General features: G+C 47.9%; 6 protein-coding genes across 6 annotated transcripts; 2 read left to right on the forward strand and 4 right to left on the reverse strand.

Annotated features, from left to right (window-relative positions):
- Nucleotides 1-165: 165 nt before the first annotated feature.
- Nucleotides 166-1,854, forward strand: CTRU02_215449 (C6 zinc finger domain-containing protein; the record flags this gene model as incomplete). Its single annotated transcript, XM_070206465.1, has 5 exons — nucleotides 166-189; nucleotides 382-584; nucleotides 975-1,296; nucleotides 1,356-1,685; nucleotides 1,750-1,854. 5 exons carry the CDS (start codon nucleotides 166-168, stop codon nucleotides 1,852-1,854), a joined length of 984 nt encoding a protein of 327 aa, XP_070059843.1.
- A 1,335-nt stretch (nucleotides 1,855-3,189) lies between these two features.
- On the reverse strand, nucleotides 3,190-4,143 carry CTRU02_215450 (transcription factor atf21; the record flags this gene model as incomplete). Its single annotated transcript, XM_036723852.1, has 2 exons — nucleotides 3,190-3,609; nucleotides 3,655-4,143. The coding sequence occupies 2 exons, from the start codon at nucleotides 4,141-4,143 to the stop codon at nucleotides 3,190-3,192; spliced, it is 909 nt and encodes a 302-aa protein (XP_036584535.1).
- Nucleotides 4,144-7,313: 3,170 nt separating this feature from the next.
- On the reverse strand, nucleotides 7,314-8,703 carry CTRU02_215451 (serine/threonine-protein kinase SRPK3; the record flags this gene model as incomplete). The annotated part of the gene is made up of 2 exons (XM_036723851.1): nucleotides 7,314-8,059; nucleotides 8,115-8,703. The coding sequence occupies 2 exons, from the start codon at nucleotides 8,701-8,703 to the stop codon at nucleotides 7,314-7,316; spliced, it is 1,335 nt and encodes a 444-aa protein (XP_036584534.1).
- Nucleotides 8,704-9,733: 1,030 nt separating this feature from the next.
- Nucleotides 9,734-10,144, reverse strand: CTRU02_215452 (uncharacterized protein; the record flags this gene model as incomplete). Its single annotated transcript, XM_036723850.2, has 2 exons — nucleotides 9,734-9,901; nucleotides 9,947-10,144. 2 exons carry the CDS (start codon nucleotides 10,142-10,144, stop codon nucleotides 9,734-9,736), a joined length of 366 nt encoding a protein of 121 aa, XP_036584533.2.
- A 3,814-nt stretch (nucleotides 10,145-13,958) lies between these two features.
- CTRU02_215453 (uncharacterized protein) lies at nucleotides 13,959-14,513 on the forward strand (the record flags this gene model as incomplete). Its single annotated transcript, XM_036723849.1, has 2 exons — nucleotides 13,959-13,977; nucleotides 14,032-14,513. 2 exons carry the CDS (start codon nucleotides 13,959-13,961, stop codon nucleotides 14,511-14,513), a joined length of 501 nt encoding a protein of 166 aa, XP_036584532.1.
- Nucleotides 14,514-21,303: 6,790 nt separating this feature from the next.
- Nucleotides 21,304-22,173, reverse strand: CTRU02_215454 (uncharacterized protein; the record flags this gene model as incomplete). The annotated part of the gene is made up of 2 exons (XM_036723847.1): nucleotides 21,304-22,019; nucleotides 22,080-22,173. 2 exons carry the CDS (start codon nucleotides 22,171-22,173, stop codon nucleotides 21,304-21,306), a joined length of 810 nt encoding a protein of 269 aa, XP_036584530.1.
- Nucleotides 22,174-23,268: the final 1,095 nt, after the last annotated feature.

Genomic DNA, 23,268 nt, shown 5'->3' on the forward strand with positions numbered 1-23,268 from the left:
AAACTTCCTGTCCAGACAGTTCACCACCTTCGACATTTCCAACTTTCTGGTTTTTCTATCCTCGTTTGAGACCTCCTCGGATCTTTCGCCCTGATGTCTCAAGATGCCAGAGGAATCAAAGCACTTCTGCCTCGCTCACCCAAAAAGCCAGGGGCAACGGCGACCATGACGATGGACACCGCCGACGATGTCGGCAGATTTATAAGTTCCAAGAAACTTAAAAGATGAGGGAACTATTGTTTGAGAGCTTGCATGTTCTTTCGTGAGAAGAAGGCTGCTGTGCGTGACCAACATCTCTGACAGTTAGCCCCTGACTCAGATTTCCTTGGGTACTGAGGTGGCATGCCTGATGAACAGAATACGGCTGACATTTCCAAACAGTGCGATGGAAAACTGGTCTGGTTCCAATGTCTGCGCCATGGCATAAAGTGTGAATACAGGACAGTATCGCAAACCATTCTGAACGCCATCCCCGCTGGAAGTCAGATCGTGGACAAGGCTAAGGCTGCAGAAAATGCAGATGCTGCAGTCTTGCTCGGCACTTTGAAACACCTTCCCAAGGAGAATGCTTTACAAGCCCTTCAGTTTTTAAAGGAAGGTCGTCGTCCGGTGGAAATTAGCTCGGCTTTTCGACTTCGCTGTCTTGGGCTTTCACAGATGACATTTAACCGAGCGGTTCTGCCGCCGACACAGTCGTCTCTGAAGTTTGGGCTGGTGGTGAGACACCCCGTTGCCTATCCCGCCCTGGGAACCTTTAAAAACTTCGGAATTGGACTTAGAGCAACTTCTTTCGCCGAGCAAAATTATCTGGAATGAGAGTCGCCCGAAAGTGTAGGTCCAACAAGATAGCATGGTTCCTGAGTTGGTTCTAATAAGCTCGTCTGAGCTTCCCAAACCCAACATATTTCTGGTGTTGTTTATCGTCACTAAGACCCTTCATTCTGATGGCTGACCTGCACGGTAATTAACTTCAGCATTTTCGACTCGAACGATGATTACTTTTGCCTCTCACTTCCTGGTGAACGAAGGAGAAAACAGCACATTGACGTCTCACACTTTATCGTGCCGCCAAAGCCGCCCGAGCTGTGCGACGACAAGCTCCTCTCTCTAGACATTACCCGATGGATAAACGTATCCATCAGCAACAAATTCGCCATTGGAGTGCTCCAAACCTACTTTGAATCCGGCCACCAGTTAATTCCTCTTTTTGTTGTCAATTTGTTCTTCGACGGGCTGCTGTCTAGGAATCAGTTTTGCTCTAGGTTTCTCGTCAGTTCGCTTTTTGCGTGGGGTTGTGTAAGTTTCCATGCATTGACAATGCAAATCGACATAGACTGACACTCGTCGTAACATAGCAAGGATATACAGTTTTTGAGCCACAGTCCACAATTATAGGCTACGCCTTTTACAAGGAGGCCAAGAAACTGTGGCAGCGCGGTAAGACTGCTAAAACAGACAATATCTGCAATGTTTCTGCGGTTTATTATCTGGCCATTACCGCAATTTCCCGTGGGGCAGGTATAGAATACGTGGAATACCTTAACGATGCTCTAGAGATGGCTAAACGGCTTGGCTTTTTTAACGTCAATTCTTCTGAGGCACCTGACCTCGAGTGTTACGGAGGACCGGATGCTCAACGAGTTACCGCACAAACTGCCTGGGCCCTCTTCAACTGCTCAACGTATGTAAAACCTCGGGTTATCCCTTCGATAGACAAGCGTGTTCTTTCTACTAATTAGCTCACTGCAGGCTTTTATCAATGCATCTACACAAACGCTTGATCGTGCATCCGCCATGCTATCCGATACCAGACAGGACTTTCTCCATGCCACTTCGGGTATCCTTGTCCGATGATGACGAGCGCCAGGGGGACATAAATGCTTTCTTCAAAGAGAATTGTGGTCTCTTCCTCATAGCCCACGACATGATTCGAGTTACATATGGACAACGCCAACTCCCCTACGCTGGGGTTGTGTCACTGGTATTTGCCGAAGAGACATATGGACGACTTTTATTATGGGCAGATAGTTCACCACTGGAAACGGCTCAAGATAGCCAGCGTACACACCATCAATCGCCTTGCAGTGAGTCCAACCACCTATTTTCTTTTTTCCGTGGAGTTTATTGAATGTAGCGAATATAATTCTAACGACCCGCAACAGCATCTATCACCATCTCGTCGTCCTCGATCTGTTCCGTCCTCTCATTCGGCAAAATAGCGTCTCTACACTGCAACTTCGGTCTTTTGCTTGTAAAGAAGCAACACCTGAAGCTGTGTATAGAGCCTCCACAAACCAGCTCAAGAGGGTCGTACTATCATACCGACAAGCCTTCCCGAAATCCTCCTTTTGCCTCTTTTGGTACTCAGCATTGCTTTACCTTGCTAATGCTATACTCCGCGAAGTTAACGTTCTTGGACACAGCTCAGAGTGGAACTTCTACTTCCGCCTCTGCATAGCGAGCTATCAGACGCTCTATTGTAGCTTCCAATAGCAGGGGGGATCACGATAAGCTTGCTTTCTATGGCACTTGAGAGGGGCGTCGTGGAGGTACGGTACGCGAAGTCCATCAAGCGAGACCTTGAGCTCAGGGGTAAGCATCACGACATGTCAGATCGTGTCCCACACTCCTTGGTAGTCGATCTGGATTTGGCGGTAACAGACCCTTCTGCGGCAAAGGCAGAGAGGTTGGTGCAAAGGTTCCAGGAACTGCGAGTGCGTGAAACCGAGGACTATCAGGAGTTTTCATCTGCAACTATGTGAAGCTACAAAGTCTGGGATTGGATACATGTTATGCAATGACACAGACTGATACTCAATAATTGTGTCTTTGCTAACAGATAATTAATCTTCACCTTTAGTATTCAGTGTGTATGTTAATCAACGGGAGATTGATCGCGTTTTGTGAAGCCGTAAACAGAGTTTTCGTCTAAACCGAAGTCATGGGTAATACATAAATCAGGAAAGCAAAAGTGACACTTACTGTCGATCAGCGCTCAAAACCATGTCTCGAATTTCGTGCCGGTCACGCCGGCCCCACCTCTAGTCCTGGCTCAGTCTGTCATGCTCAAACGTTACTTAACCCTATTGGATCTACATCCGTCATATTCATCTGCTATGCAATGGCGTTCTACCCGCTAAAAAGCCGACTGCTATCTTATCTCAGCTGGCAAGATTAAAGCCCTCTTTCTCATCCTGTCCTTGCGTCCCGAGTCGTGGAGTTTGCGCCAAGGCTCACATCACTGGCTGCCTTCACGATGTACATCCTGATCGCTTTGCAGTCGCAGTGGCTATGTTGGAGGATCTTGCTTTTAAGATTAAGAACCTCCTCCCTTAGAGACACAACGCAAGCTTCAAGGTACATTCGTTCTTCGGTGACATGTTTATCCATGGCTACAAGATCAAGCTCGCGCCGTCTCGCCTTATCGCGGCACCGCTTTGCGGCTGCCCTGTTACTTGTACTACAGCTTCTCTCCCTACCTCGACTTAGCGGCATGTCGCTTTTGAGGTATTCACCGTCGACGTACGGTTTTTCGGAGTTCCTATCGTACAAATTTATGCCTTGGGGAAACGGATCGTCCGGAGGCTCGAATAGTACTGTTTTTGGAGCCTATTTGATATTTAGTGAGAATCGTCTTGCGAGTGGCTTACTTACTGGCTTCTTGGTACCACTTCCCCCTGCTGATGTTCGTCCTTGGACCCTTCCTGTGCCTTGATTGTCTTGGTAAAGCTGCCATGCTGTTGCTGGAGAAAGATTGGACCAGAGCGAAGCTGGCCAATTGATAGGCGGGCTGACAAGAGCAGATACTGGCGACTGTAGATCGTGGTGTTGATAGAAATACCAGCTCTCAGGGCTTGTTGCTGCGCTAGGTGTCACATGGTCCTGAGTCATTTCGGGTTCGTTGAATGGCACTTGCGCTTGATGTTCTGCCTCCCACTGTAGAAAATCCACTGCACTAAGAGAGTCGCTTGAGGTGCACATAGACCCAAACATTTGCCTGTTCAATACAGGCCACTCCTGGTATGGAAAACACCTAGCAGGCGATGAAGAGGGAGTTTCATCCGGCAGCATGACATGATTAAACGCCGGTCCATAGTCAGATTCGGTCGTTATGATCGGACTGGTGTGGCATCCCTGATCCATAAGGGCTTGCTCTGTAGGTACAAATCAATGGTTTGAGTTTGCATTCGGTTGTAGAATGACAAGCTTACGAAATTTTTGTAGGCTTTCCAGCTGTTGGGCCGGATCGGTGAAGGCAACAGTAACGTTAACTTTGAATGAAGTAGTGTTGAATGTTAGACGCAAGTAATCAGGCAGAAGAGCAGTTCTCAGGGACAGCGGCAAAGAATAAAAATGGCATGGTTAAGGGTTCCCCGCTCTATGCAATAATACATCTTCGGTTGTGTTTAGAAACCTTCTAATTGAGAGCGAAAATTGGTCTGGAATGCTGTGCATAGCATCCGCAGCCATCGGACGCCTCATCCTGCAAAGATAGACAGCGCTGCTTCCAGAGAGGACCGGGCACATGTTTGCTTTTTGGGGCTGGCTTACATTGTCTGCGGAGTCTATCACATCTCATAAACGAGCCTCCAAGGCAGGACATGTGTGTCATCATATCTTTGCCCAGTTATCAGCTATTGTACGTAAAGCACCCCGCGGAAATGTACCGCAGAGACATGCCGCAGAGAATTAGGTCAACGATGCAAATTGATTCAATTTGGTGGAACATTTGGTTCTATTGCATCACCAATGTTCACAAAAGAAGAATCAACTCACACTCATAATTTTGGGTAGTAGGTTATGGTAGGTTTTATTTCACACGAAGCTGCGTCCAAGCACTTTGCTGACTACATCGTTTGTTCTATCCAATAATGATATTTCTCAATGAACTTTCAACGATGTCATTCAAGTCTTTGTCTGTTTTTTCGTTAGTACAGGGAAACTTGGCTGCAGCATGCAAAGAAAGTACGAGAACGAAGAAGTCAATAAAAGGAGACCAGCTCCGGTGCTGTTGCGACAGCCGAATCATGTTGACGAGCGCGCCCATGTCTCGGACTATTTCTGTGGGTCTAAGTAATGATTTCCATGTTGTGCAAGCCTCATGCACAGCATCAGACGAATCGAAACCTGAAGCTTTTCCACTCGTACCGGTCTATCCGGCACCGACCCCGATGCACCTGTGCCAGATGGTGCTCTTGCACGACGCTTCAAAGTCTGATCTCAATGCTGTGGGTCTCTGCTGCAGCATCCCTAGCGGCCGAGCCATCCTTGCTTTCGAATTTTTAGTACTGCATGCAAGACTGACAAGGTTCCTTGGCTGAGGTGTATCGTTGTACGGGACGTCTGTCTGTTGAACTTCCGCGATCGCAGGGTTTTTACTTTCTGGGGAACCGCTATCGCAATTGCGTGTACAGACCGTCCAGTCTAAGCATACCATTTGCCCACTTGATGAGCAGATTAAGATATACCAGTTGCTTGTGAGGATAATAGTTCAATCCTGATATAGTATATGATTCCTCTTTAATAAGCCTTCGTCCACTACCCATTTAGTTTGCTCGTTGACATTATGCGTCCATCAGCCTTAGCGGGTATCCAATGCTGCCAGCGGAGTCGATTCCGAACAGACCTGCAGCTGGCAACCCATGACCCATAGAGTATTCGTAGCGTACCTGGGCTGCATCGGGAAGGCTTCCGGTGTTTCCAACCAATCAAAATTCTTAGGCTTTACATTGCTGCGGGGGGATTGCGGACTGATGGGCAGCTACTGACGGGCACATTGGAAAGGTAGGGGTTCGATGCGATTGTTAGATTGACGCCTGTGTCCGCATAAAAACTGTTGAAACTGGTTTGTTCACATTGGTATCATCTGCAAGGACCGACGAGAATAGCTATATGTGACAGACAACGCCGCGTTATTAAGGGACCTTGTCGAGGGTTGGAGCCTGGTCTAATGATAACATCCAAGGCTGTTGAGTTTCTGATTACGAGCGCGCCCATGCCTCAGGCTCCGTCATTCTGAAGTGTCACCTGTTCTTGCCGGTCATAAGCAACGCATCGGACGTATTGTATGTAAGCCGATCTCGATGCTGTTGGGAACTGCTGCAGCGCCCTCGCGGCTGTACCAATCCATGTTCCGAGTCTGCAACAGGCAAAGACACTGGTATTGCAGCCTAGAGTTGAAGTGACATACTGGCCCGCTTCATGTTGTTCAGCTTACAGTGTCGCGCTCGAACTTTCTCTGATAAGCTCCCGTCCTACTTCCGAATGTGCGCCATTCAGTCCTGAGCCTTGGGTCATATTCATTTAAGAATCAGTGAACGAGCTGGTTCATGGTCGGCAGCTACTTACTGCCATATGATGTAAGCATGTAAGAAACTTGTGGTCTATCGGAATTTTGGGGAGGATTCCGCCCTTGAACCAACGATGCGCTTCCGCAACGCAAAGCTGCTGTGAAAATTCAGCTGTGCGATGCGCGGGATGAATCCAGCCACGCCTGAAGCTAGCACTCCATGAACTCATGACTCCGCCGAACCTCGGAAGGCATCCGGAGTTTCCGGGCCAATCAACACCCTTTGCGCTCAGATCTATACCTCCACAAAGGCAGACATGGAGGTGCAAGCAGGAAATGGAGACATCACTTATGGGCTTTAAGGAGACAAAGGCATAATCTCAGCAATGTGTGTGTAGTCAGCTTTAGTGGCCCTTTCGGCTCCGCCGCCGGGCGTAATAAATTGTGTGTGTGTGTGTGTATCAATTCACAACTCTCTGATGTCTCTCCGCACGGACGTGTAAGCTTTGTGATGCTTACATAGTGTAGTTATTGTGTTTGAATTGCAGATTTACATCGCAGACGTAGTATGCGTCAGCTTAGACCGGATCACACACTCTTCAATTCCCCATCTTCAATAGCAGGCGTTAGGTAATCCAAACCTAGCCCCCTAACCCACTTAAGACCCCTGGTATGGATAATAGAAAAGCTACTATTTACTCTAAGCAATCCATGGAGCACCCCTGTCAGTGGACGGCTGCATCGCGTTGGTACCGCCGTGCTAGATCAGTTTTCGCTAACGCCTGTAGCAACCCGAGTGATCTGACGTCCACTTCTAAGTAGATATTTCTGACCCGTCCTGCCCGCTTGATTGTGTTTTAGTCTTGCGTTGGAAAATATGGCAGATCGCGCCATATTGGGGACCTCTATGGAAAGAGTTTGAATCAGGACAAGTAAGATCTTTATTTAAGCCTTGACCTGCGGTGATCGATTCACAAGGCTATGTGTTCAATTTTAAAAAGGTAGGCAAACAGCAAAGTCTAATTCAGTAATCTGTGTTGAACCATGAATGCTTTAATACTTCTCGCACGCTTAGCCGTTCCTCCGCCTGATATTTTAGTAGTTTCTCCAATAGATCCGCTAGATCTGCAGCCTCGGTTTCTGAAATGACTTGGAATCGCGGGTGGTCACAATCCTGCCCTCTACAGTCATGGCGACTTGCAAGTTTTTCATATATTGAATAAACACGTTCTTCTTGCAGGTATGGATGGTCCGGGGATACGTCTAGCTCGGCTTCGTCGTCCTGTTCGAAGAATTCTGCCCATCGCCCAGGGGGTTTCCCAAGGAGGGAGGCAACCTCATTCACATAGTCCTCTTTGCGGGTGTCAATCAATTGGAAGACGTCAAATAGCCGCTGTCCTAGCCGTATTTCGTATAGCGTACAGCCCAGTGACCACATGTCCATAGCTGCAGTACCGCGATGATCAAGGACAACTTCCGGGGCCGAGTAGTTAGTTGGAATACCGTAGCTCGCAGGTGGATGAGACAAATTGAATGATTGACCAAAGTCAATTATATTTGCACGTGGTAGTACAAATTCTGCATCGATGCTTCCAAAGTCAACCGGATAGACAAGATATTTCGGTGCGTGAGGAATATTAGAAGTCAGGTGGGCATCCTTGCGAATGATAATATCGGTGGTTTCTGGCACTTCGAGACGTGCAAACACCTGATCTACTCTCAAGCCATCGAGGCTCTGTAAGCCTAGAAGGATATTTGATGGTCTTAAATCTGTAATATGTTAAGTGCCTTGATTAATGATAATGCGCTGAACAAATAAGCATACCTCCATGGCAGACCCCGTTCTCATGCAACACACCCAAAGCCTCTACTACATGTCGTGAAATCTCTTGTACAGTCCTGGGCAAGCTTTCTCCGGGGCCGAACAGTTCTGTTACATCATGTACCGTCGGTCCAAGCACAGGGAAGACAAGACAGATGTGTTGTCCGTTTGGGCTCTGGCTTATAAAGTGCTCTTGAGGAAGACACAAGTGTTGTCCAGCGGCAATCTTGTCTAGGCCCTTCTTTTTCAGGGCAGCTGCCAGTTTGATTTCGGCGTTTTCGTGTTCCACTTCGCTGGCGACAAGAATCTTTATAGCCACATATGTGGGTGTATCGGCATTCTCGTCCCTGCAGAGCCAGACAGTCGCAAGGCCGCCATGGCCGAGCTTGTGAATGATTCGATACCGGCCGTTGTGAAGCTCATCGTGTAAATGAAGAGGAAAGTATCCACCAGGGCGAAATCCTTGAAGTCTCTCGAGTTCGTCATTTTTTCCGCGGACGAAGAGCCTCCTCCACATATGATCAGGATGCGTGAGTAGGTCCAGCTGCCGTTGACGATTAGGAGCCCTGTTAAGTCGGCTTGTGGTGCCCATTGGTGCTGTGAAAATAAGTAAGAATGCTGATATGGATTTTCACAAAGGATCAATGTCTTTTCCTCGTCACTTTTATTTTTTTTTGATCTGTTGATCTAAAGAATTGAAGTAAACTAGCGGTAAGGTGTGTCCAAGGCTGTTGCGTAAGGCTGGGAGGGAGGTCGTCGGTATTTAAGTTCTGAATGCACGACCCTACGTCACGTGCTCCACAGTGCATTTGACAGAGAATTAGTACTGTATCAAGCTCTTCGAAAGTAATTGCCTCAAATTGAGCCAGGCACATCTGGTCACAACCACAACGGTCTTAATAAGTACTATACGACTCATCGATTGGGATGGAAGCAGACCAAAATGCAGACGCTGATCATGCAAAGCGGCATTTGAAAATAGGATGCATCGCCGAGCTTCAAGCCGCCGTACGACGACATCTCAAACAGTTGACAGAACAACAGACACCAACACTTTCTTTCACGCACTAAATATTAGGCATGTTAAGAATGAAACTACATAGATATGGCAGTAAGGCTATGCTAAATTGCTTCTCGGTATGCATAACATTTAGTGTCAGCAGAAAAATCGCTTAAAGGCCCTCAGACAGGTTGAATACGAGTCAATTATTTTTATGCTGAACTTGTCATAACTATGGATTACAGCGAATTGGTTTCTCTATTTTTTCCCTCTCCTCTTTCTCTTTTTCTTGCCCTTAGATTCACTTGTACCTGCATCGGCCTGCGGTTCATCTTCTACATAGTCGTAGTTATCATAATACGCATCGTCCAAGTAATAAGGCATAGGCTCCTGTTCAGCACTGTAAAGGACCACAGGAGCAGACAGATCGGGGAATTCAAACTCTTCGGGGTGAAGGAGTCGATATGGAGTGCCATCCTCATCCCTAGCAACGTAAATATGGCCTTCATAGTCGAAATCTTCATCTGAGCTCCCCCCCAAATTTTGATCTGCGAAGACAGTGATGTGTGGATCATCGCGAACATATGAGCCACCAAGTGAGGTAGTGTCGTGAGCAAGACTCCTATAATGCGCTTATCAGTTGGTAGGTACTATCCAAATACCGTGAGGGCCAAGGGCGAAGATACCTGATGTACCACACTCCTAGACCAGTTACCACAGCCGCATCACGGATCATCTGTTCGTAAAGTTCACCCGCCCCTTTCTTCGGACGACCCAGGTACCAGAATATCTTGGAGTCATTAGCAGATGGAGATCAGTCAGAGGAGTGACTAACAGAAGGATCATCTGGGGTGCCTGCACCAGCTGTTGTCACCCTACTGGTATAGTCTCCACGAGTTCGCTGATTTCTTCTTTTTGAGTCCCTCGTTCCTTTTCCCTTACGTTTTTTCCCTCCTTCTTCGTTGCGAGAACTGCTCATAATGAATAGATACTCCGTTCTCAAGCCCAAAATGAGTTGTGTCGGGGGTTGCATTTCGCGGGCAATGGTTTCCAAAAGACGCCATTTATATATCCAGCGAAAAAGCGGAAAGCCAGAAATCTCGTCGAGGGTGAGTGTCCTCGCCAATCCGCCAGACTTTAGCACAGCTTAGCGCCAACAGAGCTGCTTATTGGGGCACGGGACTTCCCAGAACATTATCCGCTGCAGATATGGATTCACCAGTGCAGGCAAATTTTCACCAATCACCACCGCTATCATACCTTCTTGGCCCACGCCTCCGGGAGTGGTTAGCTCATGGTTTCATGTGTAAATCCTTCCAAATATAGGTTTGTCCATTCCACAGGCTAAGAATCCTACCCTTAACCGTTGAAGTCGCCTTCCTTTAGGGAACTAGGCAAACGTTTTTGAATCAGTACTTCCGAAGCGAATCAGGGACCTAGATCTCTGTAAAATCATCACGCTAACTACTTGAACCGTGGAGGAGGTGGACGTTCTTTGAATGGTGAATCAAAATACTGATGTCGGATATCCCGTGATTGATTGGCTTAGCTGCAGGCGCCGACCCCGCGTGAGGGGTTAGATGTCATTCCAGGAATGTCTCTTGACATGGCGCCACAAGCCAAAATGATGAATTTGGGACATGGCCGTAACAGGGGCTCTTGCTCTTCAATTGGTGCGGGTTGCGATTACTGGGGCCGAGGTTACCAACGCCAGGGGTCTTCGGTGGATTGGAGGGCCAACCTCGGTTGTCGGTAGCTAGCTAGCGAACGTGCTGAAAGCTTACCGTGTCAGCCAAGGAGCTATATCGAGGCATCGAAGCCGATCATGCCCTGGAACAAGCAGCAAGAGGACGAGGGAACTGAGGAGGGAGAAGAAACGGTGTTGCGTTTAGCGCCTGTCATCACTATGAGTCATGCCTTCAGGGCCGAAAATGGCTCCTGTTAGGCCATTGATGAACCGGACACACTAGGCACCAGACCACACACTGTGAGTAAGCCCCATAGTGACTTGGCTTATGATACCCTTGAAGCTTGAACACGGAAGCTGAACCCGGTTTTTGTCGTACTATCGGTAAAGGTACTGTATATATTACACAGACTGTATTCGTATTATGGATTTAGCTCTCCACAGATTCTAGCCATCTTTAGCCGAAAATGGCTGCACGGCCGGGGTTACGTTTAGTATCACTATACTAAGCCAAACCTGATTCTGAACAACGAAATAACGATATTTGCCTGTTTTGTCTGGAGCACTTATCTTCTTAGGTCTTTACCTAGGATGCTACTGTAGCTAATAGAGCTCGACAACAGGCCAAAACAAGGGGTATACTATGATACAGGGGTCAGCGAAAAGGGCTTCATGCTTATTCTCAACTCTCTGCAACTCTCTGATGTGTTTCCGCACGGACGTCTGGCATCTTGGCATCGACACAGTTTGAACTAGCACGGCGATACCAACCCACTGGAGCTCTTCACTGACAGGGGTACTCCATCAATTTCTTAGAGCAAACAATGGCTTTTGTGTCATCAACACCAGGGGTCTTAAGTGGGTTGAAGGGCCAGTTTTGGATTACCCAACGTCTGTTATTGGAGATGGAGAACATGTTCTAGTGTGTGGATCCGGTCTAAGCTGACGTACACCACATCTACGATGTAGATCTGTAAAACAAACAAAATATCCACACTGTGTAAGCAGCAAAAAGCTTACACGTCCGAGCGGAGAGAGATCAGAGAGTTGGGAATAGGATGAAGGCTTTTTCGCTGACTACTGTATCAATGAACTAAATAGACACGGTTCCTTACTGTACTATGTATAATGCCTTACTTGGATGCAGCATTACAGAGTGCAAGATTGGTAGCTCTATTATATACAGTAGTACAGCTCTAGGGTGTTGTAACAGCTCATGCAATGTCTTTTCATTATCTATGTACTATACACATGCCCTTATTGCCTTACTAGACACTTGAATCGATGTTATAATTAAATAGGTCGAAACATATACAACTATCCACGTAGAGCGGAATAGCTACTGAGAACAGACCTTCCTAAACTACCTAACTTCCAAATATATCTAGAGCTATCGACCTTTTATTTGAAGTCGTTTATATTGTAAGGACTCTTTTTCGAGTTGTCTATGCACTGTGTCCAGTCTATGTCCGTAAATCTTTGGCCTTCAAAATCAAATCTCACTTGTCCAGGGCTGAAGAACTGATGGGGCCTCTCAGAATCATAGACCGTCCCCACGATTTGAGCTCTACCTGCGTAAAGGGGGTCGGTTAAGTATATCAGCGCCGAATTGCAAACGACGTCTCCTGACGCGTTGTCGAGATTCGCAGGCACTGGTGGAAGATAGGAGCAGAGGTCTTGATTATAGAATGCGGGATCTAGACCAACAGCAGACCAACTTAGACTAGTAAAGTTAGATTCTGCTAGAAGAAAACATACAGGTTACATACCTCATCAACGGTTCATCAGCAGCAAGTGAAGAACAAGAATATGGAGAATAAGAACTAGCAGCCACATGCTGGAGCTGCTTATAGTCCAGCGGTATATCGTCAAACATCTTTTTTTGGAGAGCCAAAGATATGCAAGGAGGCCTTCAGGGCACTTCTCAAGTGACGAGAATTCCATATATGATGTGCCATGGGGGAAAGGCACATTTGCAGGCGACAGCAATCCTTCTAGGATCGCCTCGTTCCTTGTTTGTCCAGAGATTGTGGTCGTGTTTCTGCAAGACTCAGTCTCAGACACAAGTATCGATGAATCATTAAGCCTTGAAGTTTGTGATTCATCGACTCCTGACAACAGATACCCAGGTTCCACAAGACACTCTTGTTCAACGGCTCCAAATGATGAAGGTAGCCTCTGTACTGGAGTACTTGGGGACGTCATCATTTCCTGAACAATGAATGTAGGTAGAAATAAACGCAGAATCAGTCGGTAACGCAAAATACCCTGGGGAAGGGCTTTTCATCATCTTTATATACTTTGATAGCGGCCACACGGCCTGGCAGTTCCCATCCACCCCATCGCCTCGCATTCTCTCGGCTTAATGATTTATTTCCCACTCGTATCAGTAAAGAGAGTTGCAAGGTTCCAAACGTCTCGGAATCACGGGAATTAAGTTCCGTGCCTAATCAGATAAGTGGCTGACTTCAACAGCTCGTCATCTGTCTGCGGCGGTAGCCGGCCAGTCATGGGCTCACTGATAGTTTCAAGTAAGACTACAGCAATTGCTATGTACCTCTGAGCTCATATGAGCAAAAGGGAATAGTGGCATGCGTTCAAAATTGCCAATCACAATGTGAAAGGCAGTGTGAAACAGCTGTATGTGTCATAGGTTAGATATGCAGATCGCAGCTGGAAGCCAGAGAACCAGGCTGAAGAGTACAGTATGCCATAAAACTTTGTTGAAGAGTATTGGGCTATGAGAATGAAGGTGAAGAAAGGCAGTCAAAATGTTGATGCGATTCGGTGATAGACTAAGTATACTGTAGTAAACACGGTGTTTTTACAGTACAGTAGTTGCAAAAATCAAGCCAGTCATGAACATCGCATTGATATGGTTGTGGCCAAGGAACAGCGCAAGAGTAATTTGACGCAATAATCAAGACTGGACATTCACAAAAGCCCCTTCGTGCGAACTGGAGTACATGTGGTCTCGAAAGCCGAATTGGCCTTTTGGCTGATAAAGCCAAATTCGCATTTTGGCCAACTTGTGGAACATCAGATACCATCTTTATAAAGCCCATGTTCAGTCACGAATACCGCTCATAAAGCGTCTCTAGCCTAGGAGGATGCATTTCTGCTAAGCAATCGATACCTAGCTCCCATAATAGAAAGCAAGATGAATGTGTCACCACATGGTAGAAGTCTCGCCAGAATTACCGTTCATTCAAGTGCTAACACTATCCACGTAGACGTCGTCATGTTTGCCCGTTTAAGGAGATTATATCCGACGTTTACCGTCGCTTCTGCGGTCTTCGGGTGCGCTGCTATAGTCATGCTGCTCGACAAGTCGCCCGCTGTTCCGTCAGTTTTACATAGTTTATCGACGTGCTTGATCGTCAGCTCAGCAATCACCGCAGCATTCACCGCAACGACTACAATTATGCTTTCACTCACGTTTGAAGAGAGCCACAAGCCCACTCGGGTGTGCCTAGCAGTAGCGTGGACACCGATCATCTTTTTTGACTGTACAATATTACAGCTTGTACTGGGCCTCGCGCTTTGGTTTGTAGCCGGACATTCTTGGCAGTATGCCATTGTTATCGGCCTCTTATCTGGATTCTCATTCTCGGCAACATTGGTTATAGCAGCTTTGACACGGAAAACTGTTACAGGGGACTCTTGTGAAAGCTCAGTTGACGAGAGAGGACCCGAAAAGTTAGCGGGCACTTGACAAAAACCAAGATAGTCTAAATAGCTCCAGAACTCGGACTGTTGAGCATTCCCTTTCCGAGACAAGTAGTCAAATTTGCATTTTTGTTTTTGGCCCATTGCACTGAGAACCCTGATTGTGCATCCCCAAGGGACGCGCTCGATTCATCTGCCAGTCTGCTAAGTTGTTGGCTGTAAGGCAGTATTGCAGCGCATTGAATACACACCAGAAATAGAGTATGTTGTGAACACACTAACAATACAGATGAGTCACTCAGCGCCTGCAAGCTCTTACAAGCTCTCGTTCAACCGTTTGCATGACCTCAAATGGGCTCACGAGCCGGATAATATAGTTGTTTTCCTTCATCTGCGCAAATAAATGAGAAAACAATGAGATGATTGAACCCTGGTTAGGCCATTCGATATATTTCAGCTGGCTGAATTGTTCGTCTATAAACCTGTCGACGACGCCACTCACAGAGACCATGAGTCTCAAGAAGTTGTCATCTTCAGCAAAGCTCTCTGGCTGCCTTGGACAAGGGAATTTTGACATCTCTTGAAGAAGGCTTCTGATGGTGTTGAACATGTGGATGCGCCCGAAAGTGGTGCGTACCAGGTTCATCAACTTCCCGTCGTGTTTTTCAGACGTTTCAAGACGATCTTCCCAATACCGGGGATCAAGTCTCACTTGCCAAAAGTCATTTTGAGCCTCGTAGAGTGAGGCTCTCGTCAGGAGACACGGATAATCTAAGTCGACGATGTGCTCAGAGTCATAGCACCTCAGCCGGAAAGATCTACCCAAGAATGACCAGTCTCCATTGTCCTTGTTGTGGATGCTCGACAAGAAAGAGTCCGAATCCAAGGCAAGCTAGTTTCAACCTCCTCCACCAGGCCCTAAACGCATTGGACTAGGATTTCGTATGTGTGCGTCTGGGCCTCTAAAAGCCAGAAACCAGTGCTGGGCAGCACTGTAATAGTACACCCCGCGGAAACTACGTCCATGCTAGTGCTACAGTCAAACGAAATGCCGTATTTTTCCCCGACATAGGTATGGCTCGCTTGAAGGCCAAATCGATGTCTTGACGTTCATTAGTCCAATCCCAGTTCGTGTTTGCTGCTGGACTGGCCCGTGAAGATGAGCTATTCCGACAGCTGGATGTCGGTAATGCAGAGCGCGGCGCGGCCCAATGGGGCGAAGTGACTGTCAAATGTGCGGAATGTCGTCGGGTGACGCTTCGCAGGTACCTCGAAAAATGGTGGAAGTTTATCGCCCTAGACAAGGTCCTCGAGGTGAAGCATCGGAGACCATAACTGTTGCGGAGAAGGTCGTTGGCCCCTACAGCTTTTCAGATAGGCACATATGTGCGCAATGGGGATTTTGTGAAGTTTGTCTTTGGTCTTGCGATTGAGCCATGTTGTTCTGGCTTGCGGTATCAAGCCTGCACAAGCCACTCCGAAGGCTTCAACATTGATTTTTTGTAACTCGTCCCAATGCTCCATAATTTTGGCTGCACGGGTTTTTACACCAGTCCAAATCTGGTCGGTATCCATCGAAAGTTGGTGCTTCGGATTATTCCAGCTCTCGTGTACATATCCCTCCCAGTTGAGTCCATATAGCATGCGCATAGCGGGGGAAAGCTCTGATACCACTCTACTCCAAAATCCTTTGGTGCTTTGAATTTCACCGAGCGAGGTGGCTGACGAGTCGATGCCAACTTGCTGGCATGAGTTGTACACGCGTTCAACATCACCTCGCAACGGCTCTCGCAGCTTCCTTTGAGCAGTTTCGATCCATTTTTCTAGATTCTGCCGGTCAATTTGAGTGGTGGTCAAACTTTCGCATTCAGGCAACTTTCCCGGACATTCTGGCGATTCGGACTCTTTAGTAATTCTGTGATGAATTGGTGAGAGTTGCCGGGACGTAATGTTTGGACATCGCGCAAAATTTTCCAAAGTATGCCAACGCAGAGCATCTCCAACTGTTTATTGGCCTATTTGGTACAAACTTGCGTCGGTCATTGTTGCTCGTGTTGACTGTTCGAATTGGCTAACAAGTTGAGAGGCAAAAACTGCCGCACAGGAGAATATCCTATTGTCGTAGCCCCTTCATATGCTTTTGCAGAAGAGGCTGCAGGCTCGCTCGGCTAATAAACCCATGTAGTGGGCTGAGGGTGGTGATCTGGACGACCAGACTGACCATTAACCACTAGCCATCAGCGCAAGTCCGTTGATGAAAAGCTATATCCTGGAGCGTCAGGTACTCGGGTGCCAGATAGGCTTGGCTTCGCAGTGGGCAAGGACCCCATTGGTTCTCGCACGCCCCTTTTATCCCATCTTTTCCTTCAAATGCCTTGTTGCAATTTGTTGGCCTTGCTTGCTGTTACGCTGCAGGCCGTAGGCGACTGCTAGGTGGCGGTGCGACCTTAGGCGGGAATGCACTAACAGCGATACGAGTGGCCCGCTGGGAGGGGACAGCGAGCCTTGTCCGACGGGGGGTTTGCGGGCTTGCCTGAGCCAAGATGTGTAGTAGAGGTACATGCTCATTGATGGGCGTCCTCCGTCGTGGTGCTGTGCACCGCATAACCGAAAGGTGCACACTGTTCCAGACCATTCAGGGCAGAGGCCACTCGGTTACAGAAACCAGCTAGCTCTGAAGGACTTATCAACTTGGCACAGCCAGCGGCTTTCATCGGGGGTAATGGATAACTTTTAGTCTTGCACCCGCTAACAAATTACGTCCATAAAGTCCTCTTCCTAAGATCTCCTCGTAGTTGGTCAGGCAATACCTGTAGCGGACCTTGGAGACCTTGATGCCGTTCGTGGCTTTCAGTGAGTTTAGAAAGCGGCTACACCCACGATGGTCTGCGACTGGCATGTCGCCCTGTGACCTGCGCCTTTGTGCAGGCACTTAAAGTGGGTTCCACTGAAATGCACTCGCAAGCATCGTTTCTTGATGACTTATTGCGTGATATCTAGCCGCTGGTTGAGGAGCAGTCGCGCAACTGTTGCGCGACCGCCGGTCCTTATCATGCTCTTGGCTACCAAGAGCTCCTCGAGCTTCTCTGTAGGCGCCCCGCGTTGCAAAAGAACCCCGCAACATGGGGCTTTGGTGCCGCCAACAAGAGATTCCCCTCGCTGGCTACACAGCTTATCTACCTTGCAGCTAACGGATACAAATGCCCGCCCGGCCAGAACATTCCAGCAGCGATAACCTGCCTAGAAGGTTTGTTCCGGCCATAGCATTCTTTGTATTTGGCACAGCGGCCGCTTAGGCGTTGAGTCGCTCATTATGAATGACGATTGGGCTGTCAGCAATTACTCCCAGCCGCTCCGTTTGGCTGATATCCACTTCCCTTCACAACGCGAACAACGCCGCTATTATTAGGCACCGTGGGCTCAAGACTACTTGGTGAGTGGTATAATGAAGGAAAAGCAACGACTAATAGGTTGCATCATCCGCTGTCGCTTACTGCTGCTCACACCCCAATAGGTCACTGTGAATTCTCACCGATCTAGGCACTCGACGTGGTCAGGAATACGCGCAAATGCACACCATTCGCAAGTGCGCCAACGTTTTACTTTGCAGGATCTTCTAACCATGACAACGTAGACACATGTCGCCTACGGAACTTCATTTTCATTAGTTGCTAGAAAAGCCTCAGAATACGCTCGTGCCTGCAAGACTGCTGGCTTTGCAGCCCGCCCGGCGTATCGCCGAGATCTGCCCTATCACGCAAGTGAGTAACTCTTATTAATGCATTGTGTTTGTGGACGATCGTTGGGGGCAGCAGCGCACGCCACTGTTGCAATCACAATCACTTATCCTTGTCATACTTACTATGGTATCAGGCAAAAGTAAAACCCCCTGCTCTTGTACCTGTGGGGATACGTGGACCACGCCGCCTTCGACCACTTTGTAGCTATACTGCCACCCTTTGCCTTCTGTGTAATATTTACTCTTCCACGCTAAAACGTTGAAAGAGCCTATATAAAAGGCATTTATATGTTTAATAGCTATAAAATATCGAAAGGCAGCGTATTTAAAGCTATTACTTTAAAACTACCTCGTAGTAGATAAAGGGGAGAAGTATGCCAGTTAAATACCTGTGAGCATAGAAATCGAGGAAATTCCATAACTTTCGCTTACGTTAGCTGTCCAGGCTGGTTGCTATCATTGGTGGGCGGGCCTTCTGCTTGTGGGGCGATACACTGGTTGGGGGTTTAACTTACCCATGAGACCATAGTAATGGCTATCTGGAGTGGCCAAAAATGGTCGCTGCCTGCTGATTGGGGAGGTCAGCAACCTACCCCGCCCTCCCCTTGTTACGGGACAGCAGGGTTACTCCTAAATATGGGGCTTTGCACCAACACGAGTATTGTGATCCCCTTCCATCCGCTACGCTAGGCTTTTGCAGCGTTGGGCAGGTGCTCGTCCTTGGCTCGGCGCCACAGTGCGATACGCCGCGAGTTGTAAAATTTGGGCGTAGCGCCCAACGCGGGAGTGTGAACATACAGAAACCCTAAAGAAACAGAAAAGCTCAGCGGCAGAAGCTTTGTGCTGCGAGCGGAATCTCTGCATGGGTATTTTGTACAACACCGCCAACTTATTCGATGGTTGAGCAAGAACCTCAAAGTCACTCCCTACTGGCACATCCCCCGTCATCCCCACAAGTCCCGTTACCAAATTAAAAGAAGAAGAAAAAGGAGAGTACATTGCCTGATGAGGTCGAAGTTGTATGTGAATTCTTTTATCTCTCGCTCCGACAACAACACTCGATTATTGCTTCCTCCACAAATTTTGCGGCGTAGGCTGAAATCTTCTTCCACTACTTTGTTCGCTCATCGATTAGAGGATAAGAAACTCATTGCATCTTAGATTTCGCTACGAATAAAGTTGTACTGAGCGCAACCCCTCACTTTCGAAAGCCAAGCTGCGCATCTCGAAAACGTCACAATTGCGGGGAAAGCGAGATATTCAATCCGGCCAATCATCACGCAATCGATTCAAGCTGCTAGACTAGGTTTCCATCCACCTCAACCTACTCAAACGATTGCGATCCCCAGGGTGCGAAATGTCAGCTGCACACTGTGCTGCGCAAAACGGCGGTTTACACGACGTTGCAAAGGACTGCCGGGTGCTTCTGGACAAGTTGAGCAACCACAGAGAAAGATGGGCAGGCCTCCTCTACAAGGATCTGGAATCTTCAGATGCCAAGATTGAACTTCTCGCTTCCTGTGAATCCTTACTCAATAGGGTAGAAGTGCTGGTAAACTGTTTTGCTGATGCGATTAGAACTCTTACTTCGTGCTTGGATAACTGCAGCATGGGATCAAGTCAAGGCAAACTCAAGTCTTGTATGGATATGGCGCTGGGCAAAGCCTCTGGCTTCGATACGCTCGTTGCTTGTTACTTTAAGTTGATAGGTCTTTGCACATTATGGTATTTCAGAGCACTGTCCGATTTTGATAGATTTGGCTGATTGAATCCAGGACTGAACGCTGTTTTTCACCAGATCAACACCGCAAGTTGGAGGGGATAAAAGAGGATCTCACAGACATCCGAACCCAGCACGAAGATAAACTGATCTTACACAATCAGTTGGTCGGACTCAATGCAGCTCTCGAGTTATGCAAAACCCTGTCATCAATGTTTGTGTATCAAAATGCAGTAATTGCGAACGAGGGCCTTCATGAGGTTTACAAGTTGCTTATGAAGGACGATATTGCGCAGACGCTTCTCAAAACCACCATGAACATGCAACAAATGGAGCTAAACAAAGGAGAATTGCCAGGCGTCTTTTCGGAGGAGTTACTTAGTCTATTGCGTGAATACGCCATTTGCGCCAACACGATTACGGGTGCGATTCGTTCGAACGAGGGAACTCTCGATGTATTACCAAGTCTTGTGGCGAAACTCCGATCATTTGAGGTGTCTATACGGGTCTTGGTGACTAAGGATGTCTCGAAAGAAGAATTGGGCTCAGTAATTTTCTATTTGGAGTGCCTAAAATGTGATCAAACAGCCGAACTGGACAGACTCCGACAGATCTTGCGAGAGAATGATCATAAGGATCTCTGATACTATAGATGGAGCTGTAAATAGAGTCAATACTATTGAAGCCACAGGAGAGAGTCAAATCTGACTATCCTGCCCGCACGTTCAAATCGTAGTTGTAAAGTGGGTATACTGAGTTGAGATTGCTGCTGTAATCAATGTACGCTTCCAGCAAGTGTGGGTAAGAGTGCTGCCCTCTACCCCAGTGGGCAAGCGCCTTCGACGTTCGTAGGCATTACAATGGATCATGCTGTGTCTCTGGCCTTGGTTGATCGGAAATCAAACTATTTCAATTCTTCCTAAGACGGCATCGGCCCTTCATAGGCTTCAATAGCCCTTTCTAAACGGCTGTGTCACGAGCGGAAATGGCCGTAGACCAAGGCAGAGAAATGGCACAAATTATTAAGGCTGCACAACATTTCAGACGTTTTGCGCAACAGTAGGCTGTAGCCGGTATAAGGGAAACGCTAAAGTCTATCAGGGGTGAATGCAGTCGCCCTTAGGTCTCCCATTTGGTCACTTCCTTTGAACCATCACGCCGAAACTATGGGGAGATGGCTTAAAAATCGCATGTTCATATTTAAGAGACGCTAAAAGATCAACACGAAAGCGAATACTGGATAATTCCGGCAACCTTTACTGACACAATTCGTTCTCAGTTGAATAAACGGCTGGCAACTTGGCAAGGCCGTTATCTCCTCAATCCGCTGCTTCCTCCCAAAACCCCATCAACTTGCTATCAGCCCTTTTATCCATGTTAAATAGGCATTTTCTGACATGATTCCTTATATGTCAACGTAAAAGCAACCATCGTGGACAGGTAATTATCATGCTGTCTCTCTGCTTCTTCCCACAGAGACAACAAAATGTGATCGGCCCATTTGCCTCTCTTGAGTGAGCATGTCGGGGCTTGCTGTACCCATGTTCGCATCCGTTCCAGACGACCAGGCTCAGGTTTCTGAATGTCCTCATATATATCCTCTCGCACCGCCCAAAGCCAGTTAGGACACACTACAGGCCCATTGACTCCTTTCTTGAGCCATCTCTTACAATGCGCTAGCAGGGAAACGTACACTTCTGTGCAAATTGACATATCCCAGTCGCTACCAACATCTTTCAAGCATTGCTCCAATTCCTGTCTCTTCGCATTGCACGTGAGATCGCTAAGAAAAAGAGCCCTCTTCTCGTCCAGTCTAAAACCTCCGAATTTAGCGCCGGTTTCCAGTTTTTCCGCTTTGTCAATCGCCTCTAGTGCACATAGTCTCGTTTCTGGTGGCGATGTTGGTGCGTTCACACCAGCCTCTGGGAAAAAACTCCCTGGGGAAAAACTCCCAATAACCAGCACACTCTCGCGGCCCCCCGTAACGTTGCCAATTTTCATTGTTGCTCCTGGTTGGCATGAGATTATTGCCTTTCCATAATCTCCCACTGTTATGTTGTGAAATTCGTGAACGACAGGAGCCTGGGTCGCACCTATCCGGAGGGTAAGCCTGAGAACTACGATAGTGCCTTGGTAATTCACTTCACACATACCTTGCTGACTCAGATGTGCACATGCCGTACAAAATGACAGTGGTTCCGGAGCAGACTGGCCATTTGAGGCCGGCGGGTCGTTCCTTAAAAGCATACTGAAAGGTAATGGGAATGGCAAGAGGAAGGGGAAAAAGTCGAAAAGGCTGTGTGGATTAGCAGCGCGTTATAAACACATGGCCTTCGGTGATCATTGGCGTATGTCTGCCACATTGCTGCCAGTTAGCCTTCGATGATGACAGCGCCTCCATTTGCTATGGTCTCACACCGAGTGTTCTGACTGGTTACAACGTCTGCGCAAGGGTTTACCCCATGCCTGATTCAGGTATTTTGGTTGGAACCACTGCGACTATTGTAGGTATGGTGAGTTCCTGCCCAGCCCTTGCATTCCATGGGCAAGAGATTGCGACCCAATATTTTTGCCTGAAAGTAACGAGCCGGGCCTGCCTTCGGGAGGTCTATGAAATTTGTGTTGCTCCAGCTTGCTCCCAGCTTGCATCCCCTAAGGCTTGTCCTGCAAGAGAGAAAGTGGAAAACAGCGCAATTCGAGACCAGGAAGATGCACCGCCTCGCGCAACGTTTTCTATTGGTCTTGGGAATATCGGCGCCTTTCGAACGCCCGTGGAACCTCAGCGGGAGGTTGCCCTGCGCCACTCACCACAAAACGTGTACTAGTGGGCCGTGGATACTTCGACCTGAATCGGCACGTTGTAAAAGCTATCCTTGAGGTGTCAACAATTTCGCCGGATCAGGATGTAATGTCTGGCGGTTCTACACGTCCAGCTGACATGCAACAGGACATATTTCTGGGGGTCAGCTTCAGTCCCCACATCCCTACCCTCCCACTCCCAACCCCTCCTTGCGTGTTGGTTGGGACGAACAGTTTTTACCGCCAGCCAACCAGATAAGAGTCACATCTCGGTGGCTGTGGCGAAGCAACATGGGCTGCAGGGGTGTCGCCCAACGGCCAGAACGTCATGCCTGAAGTCCATATCGTTTGCTGTACTCTGTACTACAGTACCCAATTCCCAAAACATCAGGAGCCCTCCTAGGCTGTTACTCGGCAGCACGGGTGATAAAAAAGGGCCGTTTTTCTATGTCTGCTACCACAGAAAACCAGCCAAGTATTTTGTTGTCCGGGGGGCTGTCCTGGAGCTTGCATGCGGCGAATGTCTCGTTTGACTTCCGCGAC

Source organism: Colletotrichum truncatum (genome assembly GCF_014235925.2).
Source record: "Colletotrichum truncatum strain CMES1059 chromosome Unknown Contig_0016, whole genome shotgun sequence".
Classification (NCBI taxonomy): Eukaryota; Fungi; Ascomycota; class Sordariomycetes; order Glomerellales; family Glomerellaceae; genus Colletotrichum; species Colletotrichum truncatum.